The following is a 21,898-nucleotide window of genomic DNA, read 5'->3' on the forward strand; positions in this document are numbered from 1 at the left end:
TGGTGTCATGATTGTTCACTGGTCCTAGAATTGACTTTGAAATTTACTTGTCTGTAATGCCAAAACAGAAACCTATGTCAATTCCTTGGCTGTCTTTTGAGGTGTCAAACGTCAAGGGAAATACTGGAGGTTTTGCCCTGGTTGAAAAGTCTGATAATTAATCTGGGGGATGGGCTTGCATTCCAGGTTTGTCGAATGTACTGAGTGTGGAAGGAAGATGCATCAGATCTGTGTTCTCCATCACGAGGTCATCTGGCCAACTGGGTGAGGCTCGCAGCAGCTTTCTTTCCAGGAGTCTGCTGTGACTGAGGACTCTTTCTCTTCTGTGCAATGACTTCACAGTCGCTCCTTTATTACCTGAAGATTGGGGGGGAAATAATTTAAAATCTGGTTTTAAATAAATCAAAAGTACAATACTTGTATGTGGTCTGTAGTACCAGGAACTAATAAAGGGTTTGCTGCAATTAGTTATGCCCGATTTTGAAGGCCATTTAGACTGCAGCAGAAAAGTTAAAAGAGAAATAGAGAGAAATAGCTTCTCGTGAATGGTACATTAAATGATGGCCTTAGTAAAGCTCTGGTTTTCACAACTATTCAAGGGAAATAATAGCAAAGTTATAATTGCCCATAGGTGCGAGTAGAGTTGCGTAGAAATGAATATAGAGTTAATAAAGTTGGTTTTCTTGGCCTCTTAAGTTTTGCTTCCGAATATCCATCACAGGCTGCACTTAATGGCATTTTGGGGAACGCCTAGTAAGTATGTCGTCTGTGAGTCCATCTACCGCACTCGGGTTGGGTTCTCGCTCCAGGAATAGGAATAGCTGTGTTCTGAAGGAAGGGATCATCTTCGAGTAGGACTCCATGCTGCCCCCTGCTGTTTCACTGTGGCTGCTGATTTGGAGATCCCAGGGAAACAGAGAGGCTAATTAAGAGAATTAGTCCAAAAAGTAGCACTGAGGAAATTGTAGTAGGTGTCATTAAGTAACTGCTTTTTGTTTTCGCTGTGACTTGTCTTTAAGTGTACCTTGTTTAGAGTGGAAGGAACTGGTAGTTATTCTTGCTGGACTTTGTTTTATAGTTTCTCTTCCTTTTTCTATATCCACTTGCATCTGTCCTAAAGTGATTCCATTTGCAGCCCTTTTATTCTGTGATCTAGTCTAGTCCTGTCTTCCCTTTTTCGTATCTCATGATTGTTTGTCATTTATAGTCTTTTTCTTACTGATACCAACAAATTTCCTTATTTTAGTTGTATCGACTTTTTAGTGTATAGTTAGAAATATTTCTCCTGGGCTGTCTTTTTAATCTCATTCCGAAGATTGTTTTTGTTGTAGGTGTTACTTTTAATGCTTCTTTGTTTAAGCAGAATCTTGGTTTTGTGTTTTGCTTTTTCTTTAATCGTTTTGTTGGGGACTCCTATCACAATCCATACATATATCCATTGTGTCAAGCACATTTGTACATTTGTTGCCATCGTCATTCTCAAAACATTTTCTTTCTACTTGAGCCCTTGGTATCAGCTCATTTTTCCCTCCCTCCCCCGCCTTTTCGCCCTCATGAACCCTTGATAATTCATAAATTATTATTTTTTGTTTTAGTTTTATCTGTGATGGCTGTTTAAAGAAAATTGGGCGAACTAGAAAAGAAAATAAGTTTTCTGCTAAAAGTAAGTTGTATTTTCCCGGGATAAATCTCAGCATTCCTTAGCCAAGTTGAGAAGATGCTTTATTTCAAATTGAACTGTAGTGTATTTTTTTGCTGTTGAATAAATTCATTAGACCTCTAAAAGACACAGATTTCGGAGACATTTCTCCTTATTTGGGGTACTTCTATGAGCCGCAAGTGCCATCCCATGATGGGTCCCTCAGTGCTATGCAGACTCTAGCCTTTTGGGATCTTCTTGGGGGCTGTTAGGTAAATATTCATCAAACATAGGCATTCGCTTTTGTATTTCTTTTATCTAAGAGAAAATGTTTAAAGTATTACTTCTGATACTTTTGGAACATATACAAAGGAGCTTCAAAAGATTGTGAAGTATACCCAAGAACTTTTGAAGGGCCTTCATATACTAAAAGTGGGTTAATACCAAGAACATGAATATGATCCCTCTCTTTTGTTTTTTTAAATAATTAACCTTTACTGCCTTGCTGACTTTTTAAACTATCTAGCAAGTTATCCTGGTTTTTATCGACAAGGGAGAAAGGACCTTTGAGATTGAACTTGAAGATTGGTAATTATAAATTTGTACCTTGGTAACTGTTGAACTTATATGTTGCTAGGGTTGCCATCTACCAGACTCGGTACTTTTCTGGAGAATCGTGTGAATGACTTTTTGAGGCGACAAAATCACCCTGAGTCAGGAGAAGTTACAGTGCGGGTAGTTCATGCTTCTGACAAGACTGTGGAAGTCAAACCTGGCATGAAAGCAAGGTATCTGGTCATTTCCGCATTCCCTTCTCATGCAGGTGGGCTGTGGATGAACCCCCTCTGAGGGCGAGAGAGAGAGTGTGGTTTTCCCTCCTTTCTGTTTCATGCAGGTTTGTAGATAGTGGTGAGATGGCAGAGTCCTTCCCATATCGAACCAAAGCCCTCTTCGCCTTTGAAGAAATTGACGGCGTTGACCTGTGCTTCTTTGGCATGCATGTTCAAGAGTATGGCTCTGACTGCCCCCCACCCAATCAGAGGTATGACTGACTGAGAGTCTTGGCTGCCTTTGAATTGGGTTAGATTTTCAAGTTGTGATAGTGGGGAAAGCTTAAGGGGGAAATGTTAGTGCATGGTTTGTAAACCTCAAGTGCCCATAACGGTTATTACTGCTATGAATATGGGAGGATGGGAAGCTCCCATGCCAGGCAGGGACTGCTCGCTACCACACATCCAACGAAGAAATAATTTCGCAGACTTCCCAAAAGAGGTCCTAGGCTATCCACTGACCTAACTGGCCATAATGTATGTGGAGCATTATTACTAACTAACTGAAATGAGCAGAGCGCCCCAGAGAAAGGGCATGCTTTCGCTATCTGACTTAGGTTTTCTCCCCTCGATGCAGGAGAGTATACATCTCTTACCTGGACAGTGTCCATTTCTTCCGCCCTAAATGCTTGAGGACTGCTGTCTATCATGAAATTCTAATTGGATATTTAGAGTATGTCAAGAAATTGGGGTAAGTATATTGATAGTGAATGCTCTTTGTTAAAATCCCTTAGTGTGAGACCTGGGGTTTTTTCTCACCTTGGTTTTCATCTCGCAGCTGTGTGGAAGCCCTTTTGTGGATAATGTTTCCAGGATGAAAGAAAAGGACACTTTGGCCATAATTGGACTCAGCCCAACCCCTAAAAGGCCTTTATGTTCTTGGTACTAGATGAATTTTAACTTGTTCAACTAAGCAATTAGTGACAGTTTGATTTGAGATTCGGGATCTTAAGCTGCATGTGTTGCCACCTGGAAGTCAAGAAAGAACATTAGACTGGTTTCTTACCTCTACTCAAGATGATCCGCCACCTCACCTTCCTCTTAGAATTTACACTTTTTTTTAAGTCTGCCATTGAAATTTGAGCTCTCTTGGCGCTTTCGGGTCAGTCTTTGGCTGCTAAGCACACCGAATCACTGATTCAGATTCACCAGCCACTCCACAGGAGAAAGATGAGGCTGTCTGTTCCCATAAAGATTCATAACAAAACCTCAGAAAACCTATATAGGGTTTCTGTGAGACAGTATCAACTCAGTGGGTAGCAGGTTTGGGGTTGAAGATGGGTCTGTTACTTCTTTGCGGTGTAAATCCTGCATTTGGTCTGAAAATGCAAATTTGGGATTTTTCAATTCCATTAAATCATCACCTCTATGACTAAAATTCACAGGATTGCTCCGTATCCTCCAAAAAAGTAGCCAGTGGGTACACTGGTATTCGTGCTCTGGGTTGTGCCCACCTCTGACCTTTTGGTCTAAAGCTGAGTTGTACGCTTTTCAGGTGTTGGCTCCACCTTGTGGCTTAAAGTGCGGCATTAGTTCCAAAATGGATGGCCCAGTTCCTTGAGTGTTCATTTTCTTTGTGTTGATAGCTACACAACAGGACATATTTGGGCATGTCCCCCAAGTGAGGGAGATGACTACATCTTCCATTGCCACCCACCTGACCAGAAGATCCCCAAACCCAAGCGACTGCAGGAGTGGTATAAAAAGATGCTTGACAAGGCTGTGTCGGAGCGGATTGTCCACGACTACAAGGTCAGTTGGAACACAGCTGAAATGAGATAATAGTTACATTTGCCGATCTTGTGGCTTTGCTTTGTATCTCTCGTTTAAATGCTGTAACAAAAACCTTAGATTTATTCTACCCTCGGTATCATTTGTTAAAGTTATGACAATGTGTTGATACTTTTGTTTCCCCTAATTTTTAAGGTGTGACAATGATTAATGATCATTAAACATTGAGTATATTAGTATTTACTTTTTGTTTGGGTATTTTGAATTTTAAAAGAATTATAGATCAGCAAAACAACCAGGATGGGACTGATTGAAAATTTATAAATAAGGCTGTCTCATGATACAAACTCAGACTACTGAATAAATAATTTTGTTTTACACATGGCAAGGAAAAATCCACTCGATATTTCCCCAAGCAACCCTGCAAGTCATTTGTCTCCATACAGTGTCCAGTACCTGTCTTGTCAGTGGGGTTGGTGGTGTGAACATCATTTTCAGTGAGAGACTGATCTTCCAGGAGGGGTACTGTGCATCCCATTCCCACTCTAAATGATAGCCTCTGCTGTGGTTCTAGCAGGCCAGAGCCAGAGAACCTCCCTGCCCTGATTGGTGACTGGAGGAAGAGGGCACTGGAGATCCAAGCCTGTTCACTGTTAATGTTATGACTCCTACGTGGGCCCATTCTGTGGGGAAGATGAAAACAAACCCTCATCTCTCTGTGTGGATATTTTTACAGGACATTTTCAAACAAGCTACTGAAGATCGGTTAACCAGTGCAAAGGAATTGCCTTACTTTGAGGGGGACTTTTGGCCCAACGTACTGGAAGAGAGCATCAAAGAGCTGGAACAGGAGGAGGAAGAGAGAAAGCGAGAGGAGAACACCAGCAACGAAAGCACAGATGTGAGTGGGTGGCTTTTTGTCCCTTGCACCCAGAGTGGACTTGATAACACGTTTCACTGTGAAAGCTGCTTCGGTCCCCTCAGATAAAAACTATGGCCATTTCTGTTTCGGTGATTTTCAACGTTTTTAACATCAGACCCACTGATAAAAGTTCATTTGTAGAACAGAAACTTGAAAAACAGATGGAAAATGACTGGTGTAGAGCAGGAGTTAGCCAACTTTACTTTCTATAAAGGACCAGGTGAAAAATATTTCTCACTGGCGTGGTCTTTGTTGTTGTCAGAAGGGGCGGTGGGGAGGGGGTTAACAAGCCTTTATAAACATGAAGCCCATTCCCATTTAAAACCACGCCGGCCCATAATTTGCCAGCCCCAATCTGGGAGTGGCTCATTGAGGAGTACCCTTGCTCAGTTATTGCCCTGGCATCTTCTGTAGTTGACCCATGAAGAGCTGGCTAGTTAGTGATATGCACGTTGAAGCTGTCCTTTAAATACTTTAATAAAAGAACTCTTAGCTTTTTAATGTAGCATTCATTCATTCATTGGGTGTTTTTCCAAGTCAAGAATGTGGAGTCAAGTCTTCTGTCACCCCAATTCCATGCCCTTCTAAATGTCCCTCACTCATTGTTCCCTGGAAACAATGCTGGGGCCATGCCTACCAAAACTCCAAAGCCACTATCAGTAACCCTGTGTAGGCCTTAGAGACTAGCTCCTTATGAGAACAGTCTAGTCTTTCTCCTGCAGAGTAGCTTAATGCCTAACTCACAGTACCACCAAGGCTCCTTGTGTTCACAGGGATCTACAAATTGAAGGCTGTTCTAGGCGAGGAAAGTACTGGGGAAGGAGGAGTTGGGGAGATTCCAACAGAAACATTCTTTTTAAAGGAGTACTAGAAATAGGAAGAGAGGGTCAGTGAAGAGCAAGTCATGAAAGACCTGAGCGGGTGGGCTCACCATCTTTCAGTCTAGTTTCCAGGGCACTTTCTTAGTGAAAGTGTGAACACCTTTTTGTCCTTGTGCTACCCTGCAGGTGACCAAGGGAGATAGCAAAAATGCCAAAAAGAAGAATAACAAGAAAACGAGCAAAAACAAGAGCAGCCTGAGTAGGGGAAACAAGAAGAAGCCCGGCATGCCCAGCGTATCCAACGACCTCTCGCAGAAGCTCTACGCCACCATGGAGAAGCACAAAGAGGTGAGAGTGGCCTAGGGGTGGGGAGCAAGGGCCAAGGTGATTTTGTAACACTTTCTGCCCAGCAGTTTGAAATTCGAACAGAAGGTCTTGTTGATGGGTAAGAGAAGGGGAGGGGATAAGGGTTTGGTGGTGATGACGGGAAATGTAAGGTTTGTAGCTGTTTGAAATATACTTATTGACAGTCGTGGCAATTTCAGCCTTATTTAATGCCTCAATTGGGAAAAGCCTGGGATTGATTGCTGGGGGTTGGCCTCTACACTGTGACTCTGTCCTATGGCTTGGTTTAGTCTGAAGCAGCTGTGAGTAATGGTCACCCAGTAAGAGTTAAGAATCTACTATTATGAATCTGGTCATAAGTTCTGATCTTAGTTATGCATTGGCAGAAGGAAGAGTAGAATCAATCAACTGTGAGGGTGTCGTGGGAGGAAGTGGACTAGCTAGGCTATCTTCCCTGCTGTGCTCACTTGGAGACCTGGGGAGCAGCTGGTGGAGTGGCTTGTGACAGGCCTTCTCTCTCACTCAGTGCTTTCTCAGACCCACCAGTGCACACCAGGTTTGGCAAGATCAGGCTTTGCTTTGGAGCATCAGTTTATTCGGTTTGTGTCTGCTCGGTGTGTGCTTTCTCGCCGTCTGTTCTTTTTCTAGAAATGTATCTCATCTCAAAAGACCCTCGCGTTTTAGCCGAGCGTTGCAAACATCGCAAGTGTTGCTACCAGTGTACGTACTTGTCCACAGTCTCTGTCGAGACTGCATTTAATTCACAAAGCCCTCGTTTCTCGAGGTGCTATTTTACCTTTTATTTGTCTAGTAAGAGTTGATTTAGATATATTCAAATTAATTTCAAATATATGTAGCACACCAGCTTTCTGTTACAGTTTTTATACAAAGGATAATGGACCTTAATGGTTGTTGATGATGAGTTTTCAGACTACAAAGAACAGAAATCTTGTTGAAAACTTGCACAGAAAGAACATCCCAAATGCCCTCTGTGTCATCACCAGTTAACATTTTACTGGTTTTTTTCCCTTGTAATCTCATAACCACGTGACTTGTGTCCCACCTTGGAAACTCATTAGCACAGCACCAGCCTCTAACGCCTAGTCCACATGGTCCTGCCAAGAGCTGGCAGCCTACCTCCTTCCCAATCACCTTCATTTCAAGCAGCCACCAGCTCTGTCCTTTTTCCTGGCCCTGGCCATAGTGACCAAAAGTTGGTCTCATTCTTTGCAGAATCTATCCATTTGGATTAGTCTGATTTGTTTCCTTGTGATTAGATTCTATTTTAACCCTGGACAGTGTCTTAAAATGTACTATTGTAGACAGAATGTCTGCTGTCCAAGTGCTCTCTACCTGAGCTCAACCTATTTGAAGAATTATAAGATGTAGAAGAAAATAAGCTAGAAATTGTAGGTCCACTGTAGTAGTCTGTGTTGAGAACTAGGGTGTGTGGTCTTGTCTTTAAAACCGATTCAACATCCCTTAGCTTTGATGGGGTCCTGCTGCCCCCCCATCCTCTATTCCTTGTTCCCACAAGTGGCACTCGAGTGCCAAGTTGGGACACCTGGTCTGTTTCACAGGTCTTTTTTGTAATCCGCCTCATCGCTGGCCCTACTGCCAACTCCCTGCCTCCCATCGTGGATCCTGATCCCCTCATCCCCTGTGATCTGATGGACGGGCGCGACGCCTTTCTCACCCTCGCAAGGGACAAGCACCTGGAGTTCTCATCCTTAAGGAGAGCCCAGTGGTCCACCATGTGCATGCTGGTGGAGCTGCATACCCAAAGCCAGGACCGCTTTGTCTACACCTGCAACGAGTGCAAGCACCACGTGGAGACGCGCTGGCACTGCACCGTCTGTGAGGTAGGTCCCTCAGGCATGCAAGCAGCTAGAGCTGCTGTTGGGGCCCTGGTTCAGGGTCAATGGTGATTTAGTAGGACAGGGTGGAGAGCACCAGCCTCACCACTGGGGCTGAAGAGACTAGTCACTGGGTGATGGAGGGACTTGGCACCCCCTGAAAGGCTTTAGATTGAGTTGGATCTGGGAGGGTTGACCTGCACTCCTGTGCTTTTTGTTCCAGGATTACGACTTGTGCATCACCTGCTATAACACTAAGAACCATGACCACAAAATGGAGAAACTAGGCCTTGGCTTAGACGATGAGAGTAGCAACCAGCAGGCTGCAGCCACCCAGAGCCCAGGAGACTCTCGCCGCCTGAGCATCCAGCGCTGCATCCAGTCTCTGGTCCACGCCTGTCAGTGCCGCAACGCCAACTGCTCCCTGCCCTCTTGCCAGAAAATGAAGCGGGTTGTGCAACACACCAAGGGTTGCAAGCGAAAAACCAATGGCGGGTGCCCCATTTGCAAGCAGCTCATTGCCCTCTGCTGTTACCACGCCAAGCACTGCCAGGAGAACAAGTGCCCTGTGCCCTTCTGCCTCAACATCAAGCAAAAGCTCCGGCAGCAGCAGCTGCAGCACCGCCTCCAGCAGGCCCAGATGCTCCGCAGGAGGATGGCCAGCATGCAACGGACTGGTGTGGTGGGCCAGCAACAGGGCCTGCCTTCCCCGACACCCGCCACACCAACCACCCCAACCGGCCAGCAGCCAGCCACCCCACAGACCCCCCAGCCCCAGCCCACTTCTCAGCCCCAGCCCACTCCTCCCAACAGCATGCCTCCCTACCTGCCTAGAACTCAAGCTCCTGGCCCTGTGTCCCAGGGCAAGGCTGCAGGCCAGGTGACCCCACCAACCCCACCTCAGACAGCTCAGCCACCCCTCTCAGGGCCTCCACCTGCAGCAGTGGAGATGGCAATGCAGATTCAGAGGGCAGCCGAGACGCAGCGCCAGATGGCCCATGTGCAAATTTTTCAAAGGCCAGTCCAGCACCAGGTGCCCCAGATAACTCAAATGCCCCCAATGGGTATGAATCCACCCCCCATGGCCCGAGGTCCCAGTGGACACTTGGAGCAGGGGATGGGTCCCACAGGAATGCAACAACAGCCACCTTGGGCCCAGGGAGGATTGCCTCAACCCCAGCAGCTCCAGTCTGGGATGCCAAGGCCGGCCATGATGTCAGTGGCTCAGCATGGCCAGCCCTTGAACATGGCTCCCCAACCAGGACTGGGACAGGTCGGGGTGAGCCCCCTCAAACCAGGCAGCACTGTGTCTCAACAAGCCTTACAAAACCTCTTGCGGACTCTCAGGTCTCCCAGCTCTCCCCTGCAGCAGCAACAGGTGCTTAGTATCCTTCACGCCAATCCCCAGCTGTTGGCCGCATTCATCAAGCAGCGGGCAGCCAAGTATGCCAACTCCAATCCACAGCCCCTCCCTGGGCAGCCAGGCATGCCCCAGGGCCAGCCCGGGCTGCAGCCACCCACCATGCCAGGCCAGCAGGGGGTCCACTCCAACCCAGCCATGCAGAACATGAACCCCATGCAGGCAGGCGTCCAGAGAGCTGGCCTGCCCCAGCAGCAACCGCAGCAGCAGCTTCCACCACCCATGGGAGGCATGAGCCCCCAGGCTCAGCAAATGAACATGAATCACAACACCATGCCTTCACAGTTCCGAGACATCTTGAGACGGCAGCAGATGATGCAGCAGCAGGGCGCAGGGCCAGGAATAGGCCCTGGAATGGCCAACCATAACCAGTTCCAGCAACCCCAGGGAGTTGGCTATCCCCCGCAGCAGCAACAGCAGCAGCAACAACGGATGCAGCATCACATGCAACAGATGCAGCAAGGGAATATGGGACAGATGGGCCAGCTTCCCCAAGCCTTGGGCGCCGAGGCTGGAGCCAGCCTACAAGCCTATCAGCAGCGACTCCTTCAGCAGCAGATGGGGTCCCCTGCTCAGCCCAACCCTATGAGCCCCCAGCAGCACATGCTCCCAAACCAGGCCCAGTCCCCACACTTACAAGGCCAGCAGATCCCTCCTTCTCTCTCCAATCAAGTACGCTCCCCACAACCTGTTCCTTCTCCACGGCCACAGTCCCAGCCCCCCCACTCCAGTCCCTCCCCACGGATGCAACCTCAGCCTTCTCCACACCACGTATCCCCACAGACCAGCTCCCCTCACCCCGGACTGGTAGCTACCCAGGCCAACCCCATGGAGCAAGGGCATTTTGCCAACCCGGACCAGAATGCAATGCTTTCTCAGCTCGCTAGCAATCCAGGCATGGCAAACCTCCACGGTGCAAGCGCCACGGACCTGGGACTCGGCGCCGAGAGCTCAGACTTGAATTCAAGCCTCTCGCAGAGTACACTAGACATACACTAGAGACACCTTGTAGTATTTTGGGAGCAAAAAAATTATTTTCTCTTAAGACTTTTTGTACTGAAAACAATTTTTTTGAATCTTTCTTAGCCAGAAGACAATTTTCCTTGGAACACATAAGAACTGTGTAGTGACCGTTTGTGGTTTAAAGCAAACGTGCAAGATGAACCTGAGGGATGGTAGAATAAAGAATATATTTTTGTTATGGCTGGTTATTGAGCCGGTCCTTTCCCCTGTGTGTGTGGTTCAGATGTGCACTGGGAGGGCACTGAGGTCTGTGACGCCAACCACGTGCTCTCCTCCTTGCACCTCCAATAGGTTTTATTATTTTTTTTAAATTAATGAAAATATGTAATATTAATAGTTATTATTTACTGGTGCAGATGGTTGACATTTTTCCCTATTTTCCTCACTTTATGGAAGAGTTAAAAACAAAAACAAAAGAACATTTCTAAAACCAGAGGACAAAAGGGGTTAATGTTACTTTAAAATTACATTCTATATATATATAAATATATATAAATATATATTAAAATACCAGTTTTTTTTCTCTGGGTGCAAAGATGTTCATTCTTTTTAAAATGTTTAAAAAAAAAAATCCTGTCCCTTCCCTCAAGTCAACTTTTGTGCTCCAGAAAATTTTCTATTTCGTAAGTCTTGAGCGTAAAACTTCAAGTATTAAAATAATTTGTACATGTAGAGAAAAAAAGACTTTTTCAAAATATACAGGGGCAGCTGCCAAATTGATGTATTATATATTGTGGTTTCTGTTTCTTGAAAGAATTTTTTTTTTCATTATTTTTACATCTAACAAAGGAACAAATTAAAAAGAGGGTAAGAAACGATTCCGGTGGGATGATTTTAACATGCAAAGTGTCCCTGGGGTTTCTTTGCTTGCTTTCTTCCTCTTTATCCTGCCTCCTCCCACACACACACTTTCTGTAAAACTTGAAAATAGAAAGCAAAAACCCTCAACTGTTGTAAATCATGCAATTAAAGTTGATTACTTATAAATATGAACTTTGGATCACTGTATAGACTGTTAAATTTGATTTCTTATTACCTATTGTTAAATAAACTGTGTGAGACAGACACCTGAGTCTTGTTTGACTTCATGCTAGCACAACGTCTGGGAATACCTTCAGTGTAAGTGGCCAGTGTGTAAAGAGTCAGGAGGGTTTGTCAACAGCCTCCCGCTGACTCGGTCAGCTTTGAGAATCACTTGGGAAAGGAAAATAGCTCACTGAAAGCTGGTGAAGTCTGTCCAATAGGTACTAGGGTTAGAATGGAAGGGAGGGGTCATCGTCAACAAAATATTACATTGGTTACAAACAAGTTCTTGAAATTAGAAAATGAGTATCGTGCTTTGGCACATAGGTCTTCCTTGCTTTTTGTCCTGAAGCTTTATGCCAACCATAGATGACAGTCTATTAAGGGTGACAGATCCAAGGACTATTCTCCCAGCTCCTATTTGTTCCATCACATCATCTGGCATAAGGATAGCTGTTCATGGAGTCTTAGACCTTGCATGAAACATGAGCCCAAGCTAGCCCTGCTCAGGCACTCCCTCCACCTTGGGCCAGTGGCAGCCCGAGGAGCACTTTTATTCTGTGCCAGGTAGTTAAGCACGGGCTGGAGAAGAAGGTAACATTGAAACTGAATAGATAGACCAGATCGTGTTTAAGGATAGAAGCAGAGGGAATAGGAAGAGCACAGCTGGTGGAGATGGGGGTTTGCTGGATAGGTAGGAGAAAGCATCTGAGTAGAGTAAGAACTGCCCAGAAGCATGAAAGAAGAAACAGATCAACTGGGAAATGGCTTCAAGTCCATTTTGCCTGAGACCAGATTCTTGAAGGTAGTGAATATCTGTGGAGCCAAAGGGATAACATCCTGTGCTGTTTCTAAGCACCAATCATACCACCACCACCACCACCCCTTTGGATAAGGCCAGAACATTGCAGTGCAGTGTTAGAAGTGGGGGGGGGGGGGGGGGGGTGAAATCATCAAATGAGAAAGCTTTTTAAAATAGCTGCTCCTTTCTAAACCGGGGCCGGGGATATTAATCCAGTCCAAAATCTAAGAAGCCACTAGCTTCTCTGGGTCACTATTGCGACCTTGGAAGGTCAGGCCAAAAAACAAGGCTGAGGTTGGGCTGATTCTAATACATCAACCCTAGGTCCTCGGCCCAGTAGAGGGGGCTAGCAGTATTCCAGGTGCTTCCATTTACTTAACGGAGTCCTCAAGAACAGTGGTTCTCAACCTGTGGGTCGCGACCCCTTTGGAGGTTGCTTCAATACTAGCAAAATTACAGTTATGAAGTAATGGAAATAATGTTATGGTTGGGGGGGGCACCACAACGTGAGGAACTGTATTAAAGGAAGTTTGAGAACCACTGCTCAAGAACATCCATCCCCATGTAACAAATGGCAAAAAGGCTCAGGGGAAGTAACTTGCTCAGGATCACACAGCCAGTAAAATGGCTGTTCAATGCCTAAACCCATACTTCCACTCCAAGTCCTCAGCCTCCTTTAATCTCAAGGAAATGATGTCTGCAAACTACACAAAGGCCCTGTAATTCGAAATTCAGGGTAAGAAGAAGGGAGGGGGAGGGGCTTCTCCAGGCTTTTTATTTTGCAACCAGAGAAACTGATCCCCAGGTTTCGTAGAATGTTACTGCATTCATGATGAGGTTACTCCAAAGGGAACAAAGACCAGCAGCAAAAAGAAATGTTTAGAAATAAATTGAACAAAAGAAGTGCAAGACTGGTACACTGAAAACTATAAAATCCCCTGTCACAGAGAAGAACTACATAGGCATTTTTTGTTCATAAGCTGTGAGCCACTATACCTCACAAACTGATCAACTGACTCAATGCAAACTATCAAAATCTGCTAGCTTTTGCAAAAAGAAATTGACAACATGATCCTTCTGAAAATGCAAAGGACCAGATTAGCCAAAACAACCTTGAAAAGAAGAAAGCTGAAGTACTCATGTCTCCAATTTCTACAAAACTTCAGTAATCAAGACTATTAAAGGCAAAAGGCACTATCACTGGAATAGAGCTGAGAAACACGCCCATATGTGTTTAATGTATTCTTCACAATGGGATCAGTTCTGGGGGGGGGGGGGGAGGATAATCTTTTCAACAAATGGTGCCAGGATAATGAATATCCATCCACATGCAAAAGAATCCTTGAATCCCTAACTCACCATATTAAAAAAGCTCAAAATACTTCAAAGAACTAAATGTAAAAGTTACATGCTTTCATAGTGATCTCAAACTAAAGCAGTAGTTCCTTAGCTGTAAGGAGGCCAGCAGTACAGTGGCCAAGCCCTTGCTGCTAATGGAGAGAGAGTTCAGTTCAAAAGCACCAGCAGCTCCACCGGAGAAATGTGAAAGTTTGCTTTGGTAAAGATCACAGCCTTGGAAGCTCTAGGGCAACTCGACTCTGTCCTATAGGGTCACTATGAGTTAATAGCAATAGGCTTACTTTGGATTTCTTAGATGTCACTCCTAAAGCACAAGCAACCAAAGGGAAAACTTAATTTGGCTTCATTCAGCAAAATGTTAAAGTTTTGTGTTCCACAGGACATTATTTTAAAAAAGTGAAAACTCAAAATGGGAGAAAATACTGTAAATCATATCTAATAAAATCTGTGCCACCAGAATATTCTTACACTCAGCAATAGAAAAGTTAACTCAATTTTTTAAATAGACAAAAGATTAAATAAACATCTTTCAAAAAAGATATACAAATGGCCAATAAGCATATGAAATGATACTCAACATCATTAATCATTCCAAAACCCAAACTCATTGCTATCAAGTCTATTCTGACTCAAAACGACCCTGTAGGACCCTGTAGGTTTTCTGAGACTGTAATTTTTTTTTAAAAATCATTTTATTGGGGGCTCAACAAAACATTTTCTTTCTACTTAAGCCCTTGGTATCAGCTCCTCATTTTCCCCCTCCCTCTCCCACCCTCCCTCCCTCCCTCACGAACCCTTGAGACTGTAACTTTTATGGGGGTAGAAAGCTTCATCTATCATTAGTCACTAGGTTAATGCAAATCAAAACCACAATAAGATACCACTACGTACCTACTAAGAGGATTGGAATAAAAAGGTCAGTACTAAAATTTGAGGATGAAATAATAATCATTTATAATTTGTCAAGGTGGGGTGGGAGGAAGAGAAGCTGATACCAAGGGCTCAATAGAAAGTAAATGTTTAGAAAATAATGATGGCAACATATGTACAAATATGCTTGATACACTTGATGTATGGATTGCTGTAAGATTTGTAAGAGTCCCCAATAAGTTGACCTTTTAATGAAATTAAATTTTAAAAGACTCTGAAATATTTTTTTTTAAATGAGGATGCAGGCAAATTGGAACCCTCATGCAGTACTGATGGGAATGTTAAATGACGCCAGACGCTTTGGAAAACTGGCCGTTGCTCAAAAAGTTCAACCATTCCCATATGCCTTGGGAATCCCGCTCCAGAGACACCCAAGACCATGGACCACTGGTCACACACACGCGCACACACAAATATTCCTGCAGTATGACTCCGTCATCACAAAGCAGAAGGAAATGCCCATCGACTGATGAATGGATACCCATACAATGAAATGTGACTCAGCCATGAAAATGAATGCAATACTGATTTCTGCTTCAACATGGATGATCTTGAAAACATACTCAGTGAAAAAAGCAGACACCTGGTGTGTGATTCCATTATATGAAATGTCCTGAAAAGGCAAATCCATAGAGACAGGAAGTGGATTAGTGATTGCCAAGGTCCAGGGCAGCGGTTCTTAACCTGTAGGTCGTGACCCCTTTGGGGATCGAATGACCCTTTCACAGGGGTCACCCAATTCATAGCAGTAGCAAAATGACAGTGATGAAATAGCAATGAAAATAATGTTATGGTTGAGGGTCCCCACTACATGAGGAACTGCATGAAAGGGTCGCGGCCTGAGGAAAGTGGAGAACCCCTGGTCTAGGGGGAAAGGGCATGGGGAGTGACTCCTGATGAGTATGGGGTTATATGGTATTGGGGTTTGGGCTTGATGAAATGCTCTGGAGTTAGCGGTGATGGTTCCACAACACTATTCTTTAAAACATTATATTTATGCTTTAAAAGGACATGTGAAATTACACGTCAATGTCAAACAAGAAAAAACAAATACAATAGCCGATATGGAGCCTGACCCAACTAGGTCCTCATATCTTCATTTCCTTTCCTCTAATGAGCTTAGCTTTTAACCCCAGAGAGGAAGATGAGCCAAACCATTTGCTGGATCCTATTGACTGCCCACACTTAGGAAATCGGTTTCCCAAGGTGTTTATTGTCCTCTTGGATGCTGTCAGTTAATCAAAAACCAAATCTCTAAAAAGTCCTATAAGGATGATGGAGAAATTTCCGGCTGTGAATGCAGCCCTCACGCACAAGTCAAACATGGTCTAAAGGAACGGTACTGGGAAAAGAAGGGGAGAAATGACCATCTGTACCCTGCTTCTAAGTGACAAGATGGGAACCATTTTTCATCTATGGCCTGTGTATAACAACGTGAAATGAAGCAAGAGCCAGGGACTGTCTGGCAAAAATTACACAGAACAGTGGCTCCAAAATCTTAGGGCTACTGGGTGCTCAGTCAGAAAAGGGAAAAAAAACCCCAGGTCCTAGCGATGTTCGCTTAGTTCTCATCTGAAAGCGCAGTGGGGACATCCTGCCGGCAGGAAGCATAAGGCCTTGACCTGCCGAGGCAGCTCCTTACAGGATTCAAACTTCAGTAAATCTAGGAGCATTTTTTCACAGCAACATACATGTATATTGAGCGAATCATGATAGTAATAGGAAATGTGGGGTTCAAGCCAGAAACTCCCTCACAGGATCAACATGCCTGCTTCTCGTCTGCATTGGGAAGGTGCTGCTGGGCAGAACCATGGCAAGCTGGGCCGTAACGAGCGAGCTGCCATGAGACGGGTCCTCCTGGCTCCGCGGGCTGACGACAGCGTCGTCAACTTGGAGCAAGGCCAGCCCCGGATCAACAGGCTCACGGCGCGGATCTCCGAGGAGGGTTAAGGAAATGGCCGAGGACGGGAACGGCCGCCCGTTGATGAGCCAAGACGCAGGACTGCAGCAGCAGCCAGCGCAGGATGCCCTGCCAACAAAGGCACGCTGATGCGGTGTCCGCCTTTCCAAAGGACGCGGACAAACGGCCGTTAAAACAAACCTGTGCGTTTGGCGGCAATGCGGACGGAGGAACGAGGAAGCCGACGTGAAGCGTCGTCGGTTCAAAACATGCCGAACTCCAAGACCTGGGCGCCAAATGCTCTGGCTAAAATCAGTGCCCCTCGCAGAAGCGCAGCCGCCGCTCTCCCCGGGCCGCGCTGCGCCAGGGCCGCCGGACTGACTGCAGACACACGGTCTGGCGTTGCGGGCGGCTGGGTGAAAGAGAGAACATTATTCTCCAGACTGTTGCTTCGCCTCGGAGCGCCGTCTACATCGGGCGGCACAGAGGGAGAACACCTTCACGGATCCTGCAGGCGAGCCTCGTCTTCCTCGGCCTTGTGAGGAGACAGCAGGCAGGAATCCTGCCCACAAGGCCCGTTTCATGCATGGGCTGGATACCTGCCGAGTCTGGCGCGTGGGAAGGACTGCTGTCCGTGGAAACCGTGCCGGCTCCACACCACACGCAGGGAGGACTTGCTTTGTCAACCAGACAACTCGTGCTGGCAGTGGGAAAGGCCACAGGTCTGCTGCGCAGATGGAGCCCAAAATGGGTGAATTGCATGTGTCGGGGGAAAACTCGTCTCCGTCCTGATCCACCATCTGCCACTGCATCACACACCACACACGCCTTTGCTGTGCACAGTTGCTGCGGCTCAACAGTGTGAGGGGAGCAACCGTGTCGGGCAAACGTCTGGGCAAGCGCAAGCAGTTTAGCAGGCGCCGTTGAAGGAGCGACTGGATGATCTTGACCAAGCACAGTGATTTTGTTTGTCCCTGTGGCGTTTAGACCACGCTCATGAAGTCCTACAAACTGCAGGATGAAGTCAAGCAGCTCAATTACCAAGAACCTTTCAGAGCTGAACGCCAAGCTGCAGGGCCCCAGCCAGCTTCTCAACGCCCTGCTTCCAGATGTGCAATCATTTGAAGCTAAATGAAGGCAATGACCAAAGATTCCAGGACAGGAACAGTAAACAAATGGAATTGAACATTTTGGCTACACCGTTCAACGTGGAACCAGCTGACATGCCTAATCACCTACACCACCAAATCACTCAGCTGCAACGCACCGAGGAGCTGAAAGCAAGGTACAACAACCTCCCACTGCTTAGGTTCCAGAAATGTTATACAGACAATGATGAATTTCCCCCTTTGGGAGACACGCACTAAAATATGCATCTCTTGGAAACAACTTACTGCTGTGAGCAATTCTTTTCAAAACTGCACTACAGGCTGCCCGACGCAAACTTGAAAACGCAGTTGCAAGCAGCAGCATCGATGCCAGCTAACAGCGCATGGCTCACCAAAGAGAAGCAGTGTGCTCATCGGATTAGGGGTGAGGTAATTAAACGACCCAATGTAGCAGGCTAATTGTTAAGTTGATAGTTTTGTGTGGCCATGAATAATGTTATAAATATATCCAAATGGCCCTTGACTGAAACTATCCTACACCCCTGGTCTAACAGTTTTAGGGCCTTTTGGTTTACAATTAATTATATGATTAATTAATTTTCGTGTAAGATGTGAGACCTGGCTTTTGGTTATTCTCCCCTCCTTCTTTGCCTATGAATAAGCAGTTACTCTAATGTCATTTATTAACAAGATGCTTCCTTCTCTATGGAATTGCTTTTGTGCCTTTGTCAAAATCGGCCATCCGTGACTTACATGTGCAAACCAAAACTTCGTAGAAGAACAATCAGGGGCAAGGTCGCTAGGCCTAGCTTTCAGCAATAGATTGAACATTAGCTTTTAGCAAATACGATAAACAAGAGCTCAAACAGCAATTGACAAAATAAACAAAAAGAACCTCATAAAAATGAAAAACTTCTCTTCATCAAAAGACTTTACACCAAAGGAGTGGAGACAGACAACTGGGTGGGAGAGTGTCTTCAGAAGCCCCATGTCCAGTAAGTGTCTAACAACAGATGCCATGTATGTTGCTGTTAGGTGTTATCGAGTCAGCTCGGATAAGCGCCTGTACGTACAAAAAAACGAACCATCCGAACCACTGTGGTGATGCTGAAGCCCATCGGGCAGCCACTGTGTCAATCCAATTGAGGGTCTTCTTTCCCACTGTCCTACTTTCCAAAGCATAAAGTACTTTTCCAGAAACTGGTCTCTCCTGAGAACATGTCCAAGGATGTGAGATGCAGTCTCACCATCTTCACGTCTAAGAAGCATTTTGGTTACACTTCTTCCAAAATTGATGTGTTGGTTCTTTTGGCAGCCCATGGTGCATTCAATATTCTTCGCCAGCACCATAATTCAAAGAACGCATCGATTCTTCTTCATCGTAAAATATATGACGGAACACCTCATTGTGCTTATGAGGAACCTGCACGCACGCAAAGAAACAGGTGTTCAAACAGAGAGGGGATACTATGTGGCTTAAGACCAGAAAGATGTGCATCAAGGTTGTACACTTTCACCATACTTATTCAGTCTGTGTGCTAAACAAATACCGAGAAGCGGATCTGTAGGAAATAAAGGACCACTCGTTAACATTCTGAGATATCCTGATGGCACCGCCTTGCCTGCTGAAAGTAAGGAGATTTGGAGAACATACTGGTGAAGATCAGTATAGATTACATATTAGCATAAAGCAAAGAAAAATCCTCAAACTAGACCAATAAGCCACATCATCATAAACAGAAAAGATTGAGGATGTCAAGGAGTTCGTTTTACTTGAACCCATAATTCAATGCTCCTGGAAGCAATAGCCAAGAAGTTAAATGCTTCCTCGCCCCCCTGTCCCCAACCATTATATTTTATTTATTATATTATCATTGAAAATGTTGTTGTTGTTAGGTGCTCTCTCATCAGTTCTCACTGCCAGTGACCCTATGTACGTACAACAGAATAAAACAATGCTTGGTTCTACACCATCCGTTGGTCATACTTGTATAGGGTTCTCTATTCCCTTCCATTGATTTATAGATTGGCGAGTCTAACTCTCCACCGATACAGTCTTGATTAATGTTATTATGTAGTAAGACAGATGAGCTGCGGAGTGACTTCAAGAATATCATACATGAAGAAAGCAAAAGGTCATTGAAGACAACAGGAAAGCATGAAACAGCAGTGTGGACGTCAGGAGAGACTCGGAAGCTTGCTCTCAATCACAGAGTAGCTAAAGCAAATAGGAAATGACAAAACAAAAGAGCTTGAGATATAATCAATTAATAGGGCCCTTCTAGCCATAATTCCTTATGTGATATATTATGATTCTGGACATTATGCCCCTGAGTATAGTCCCATTTCGGAAGGGCATCCTCTATCACACTAATGGACAGGGGTAGGGTAGGATTAAGACCTGACCTTAGTAGAGGGTCTGAAGCAAGCCACACCCTTTGTTTCCTTGGGGGAGGGGGGCATCTTTGACTTTACCTTGGTAGAAGGTGTGACTTAAGACCCATCTTTCATTTTCCTTGGGGGTATCGTTGGCTAAAAGATGCATCACACTTCCATCAAAGCCATTCTTCAGTACATAGAGGCCATCTTGGACACAGAAATGACAGGATCATTTGGAAAAGCATGTCCAAGAGCTCTGCCTAAAGTGGCCGAGGCCATCGAGACCAGATGCACCAGAAGCCATGTCCTGGAGACTCGGAGTAGCAGTGCCAAGACTGAGGGGTACCTTCTCCTCACCTGGCCCAGACTATGGAACTGGGAAACGGACAGAGCAACAGGAGACTGATGACAATATGCTTATTGTCTGGTGATCCTCACTTGTGGTAACCTATTAACTTCCCTAATAAACCCCTTTAACTGTGATTATTGTCTGTGAACTCCGTGTGCCCATGGCAACAAGTTCTCGAACCCAGCATAGAAACAGAGTGCCTGGGGAGAATGGGTTGGTGTCAGAATAGGCAAAGAAGAACTCAGTGTAGAGACAAATCAGATTCCTGCCTGGAGGCAATAGGGAAGCCAGAGGAGGTCAGAGGCTTCCCCCTCCCTGGCTGTTTACTGAAGAAGTGAACAGAAATTTTCAACTGGCCAGCTAGAGAAGGCAAAGTCAAATATTGTAATGAAATATGTACAGACTTAGAAATAGAAAACCAAAAAGGAAGAACATAATCAGCATTTCTTAAAAGAAAGAACTCTAGAAAAAAATTCAAGCCTTGAGTTGCAATATTGAAAGCTTATTTGAGAAAGAGGAGATAAAGAAAATGCAAAGAATATACAGAGTCCCAGGAGGATAAGGGGAAGGTGGGGAGAGAAAGGGGGAATCGATCACAAGGATCAACATATAAGCCCCTCCCAGGGGGATGAACAACAGAAAAGTGGGTGAAGGGTGACAGAGGCTGATGTAAGATATGAAAATAAAATATATATAGGAGGATGGGGAAATAGATCTATGTGTCTATATTCATAGGTCAAGTATTAAGGTGGCGGAAGGACCTTGGGCCTCTACTCAAACACTCCCTCAATGCATGAATACCTTCTTTTATTAAATTGGAACTCTATGATGCTCACTCTCCCGACACAACGGCTGGAGCCAAAGTGGGTGAACAAGTAAATGTGGTGAAGAAAGCTGATGGTGCCCGGCTATCAAAAGAGATAGTGACTGGGGTCTTAAAGGCTTGAAGATAAACAAGCGGCCATCTAGCTCAGAAGCAACAAAGTCCACATGGAAGAACACACCAGCCTGTGTGATCGAGTGGTCCCAAAGGGATCAGTTACCAGGCATCAAAGAACAAAAAATCATATAATTGACTGCACACCTCCATGATAGGATCGCTGAAGACAAATGGGTGCATAAGCAAATGTGGTGAAGAAAGCTGATGGTGCCCGGCTATCAAAAGAGATAGTGTCTGGGGTCTTAAAGGCTTGAAGGTGAACAAGCGGCCATCTAGCTCAGAAGCAAATAAGCCCACATGGAAGAAGCACACCGGCCAGTGTGATCACGAGGTGCCCAAGGGACCAGGTATAAGGCATCATGCAAAAAAAAGAAAAAGAAAAAAAAAGATATGTGTGTGTATGTATGTGTATATATGTATATATGTGTATATATATATCATATTAAATGAAAGGGGAAGTGCAGAGTGGAGACCCAAGGCCCAAGTGTCGGCCAATGGAGATCCCCTCATAGAGGGGTTT

General features: G+C 45.2%; 1 protein-coding gene across 1 annotated transcript in view; it reads left to right on the top strand.

The window, feature by feature from the left end:
- EP300 (EP300 lysine acetyltransferase) overlaps nucleotides 1-11,652 on the top strand; it is a 68,865-nt gene extending 57,213 nt beyond the window's left edge. The window contains exons 22-31 of the mRNA XM_075553626.1: nucleotides 187-264; nucleotides 1,596-1,663; nucleotides 2,277-2,427; nucleotides 2,535-2,681; nucleotides 3,047-3,160; nucleotides 4,056-4,221; nucleotides 4,937-5,101; nucleotides 6,130-6,291; nucleotides 7,869-8,150; nucleotides 8,368-11,652. Of these exons, the coding sequence (XP_075409741.1) occupies nucleotides 187-264; nucleotides 1,596-1,663; nucleotides 2,277-2,427; nucleotides 2,535-2,681; nucleotides 3,047-3,160; nucleotides 4,056-4,221; nucleotides 4,937-5,101; nucleotides 6,130-6,291; nucleotides 7,869-8,150; nucleotides 8,368-10,563 (3,529 nt within the window). The 3' untranslated portion in view covers nucleotides 10,564-11,652. The remainder of the gene's footprint in view (nucleotides 1-186; nucleotides 265-1,595; nucleotides 1,664-2,276; nucleotides 2,428-2,534; nucleotides 2,682-3,046; nucleotides 3,161-4,055; nucleotides 4,222-4,936; nucleotides 5,102-6,129; nucleotides 6,292-7,868; nucleotides 8,151-8,367) is intronic.
- The last annotated feature ends 10,246 nt before the right edge of the window (nucleotides 11,653-21,898 follow it).

This window comes from Tenrec ecaudatus, chromosome 6 (genome assembly GCF_050624435.1).
Source record: "Tenrec ecaudatus isolate mTenEca1 chromosome 6, mTenEca1.hap1, whole genome shotgun sequence".
NCBI classification, from domain to species: domain Eukaryota; kingdom Metazoa; phylum Chordata; class Mammalia; order Afrosoricida; family Tenrecidae; genus Tenrec; species Tenrec ecaudatus.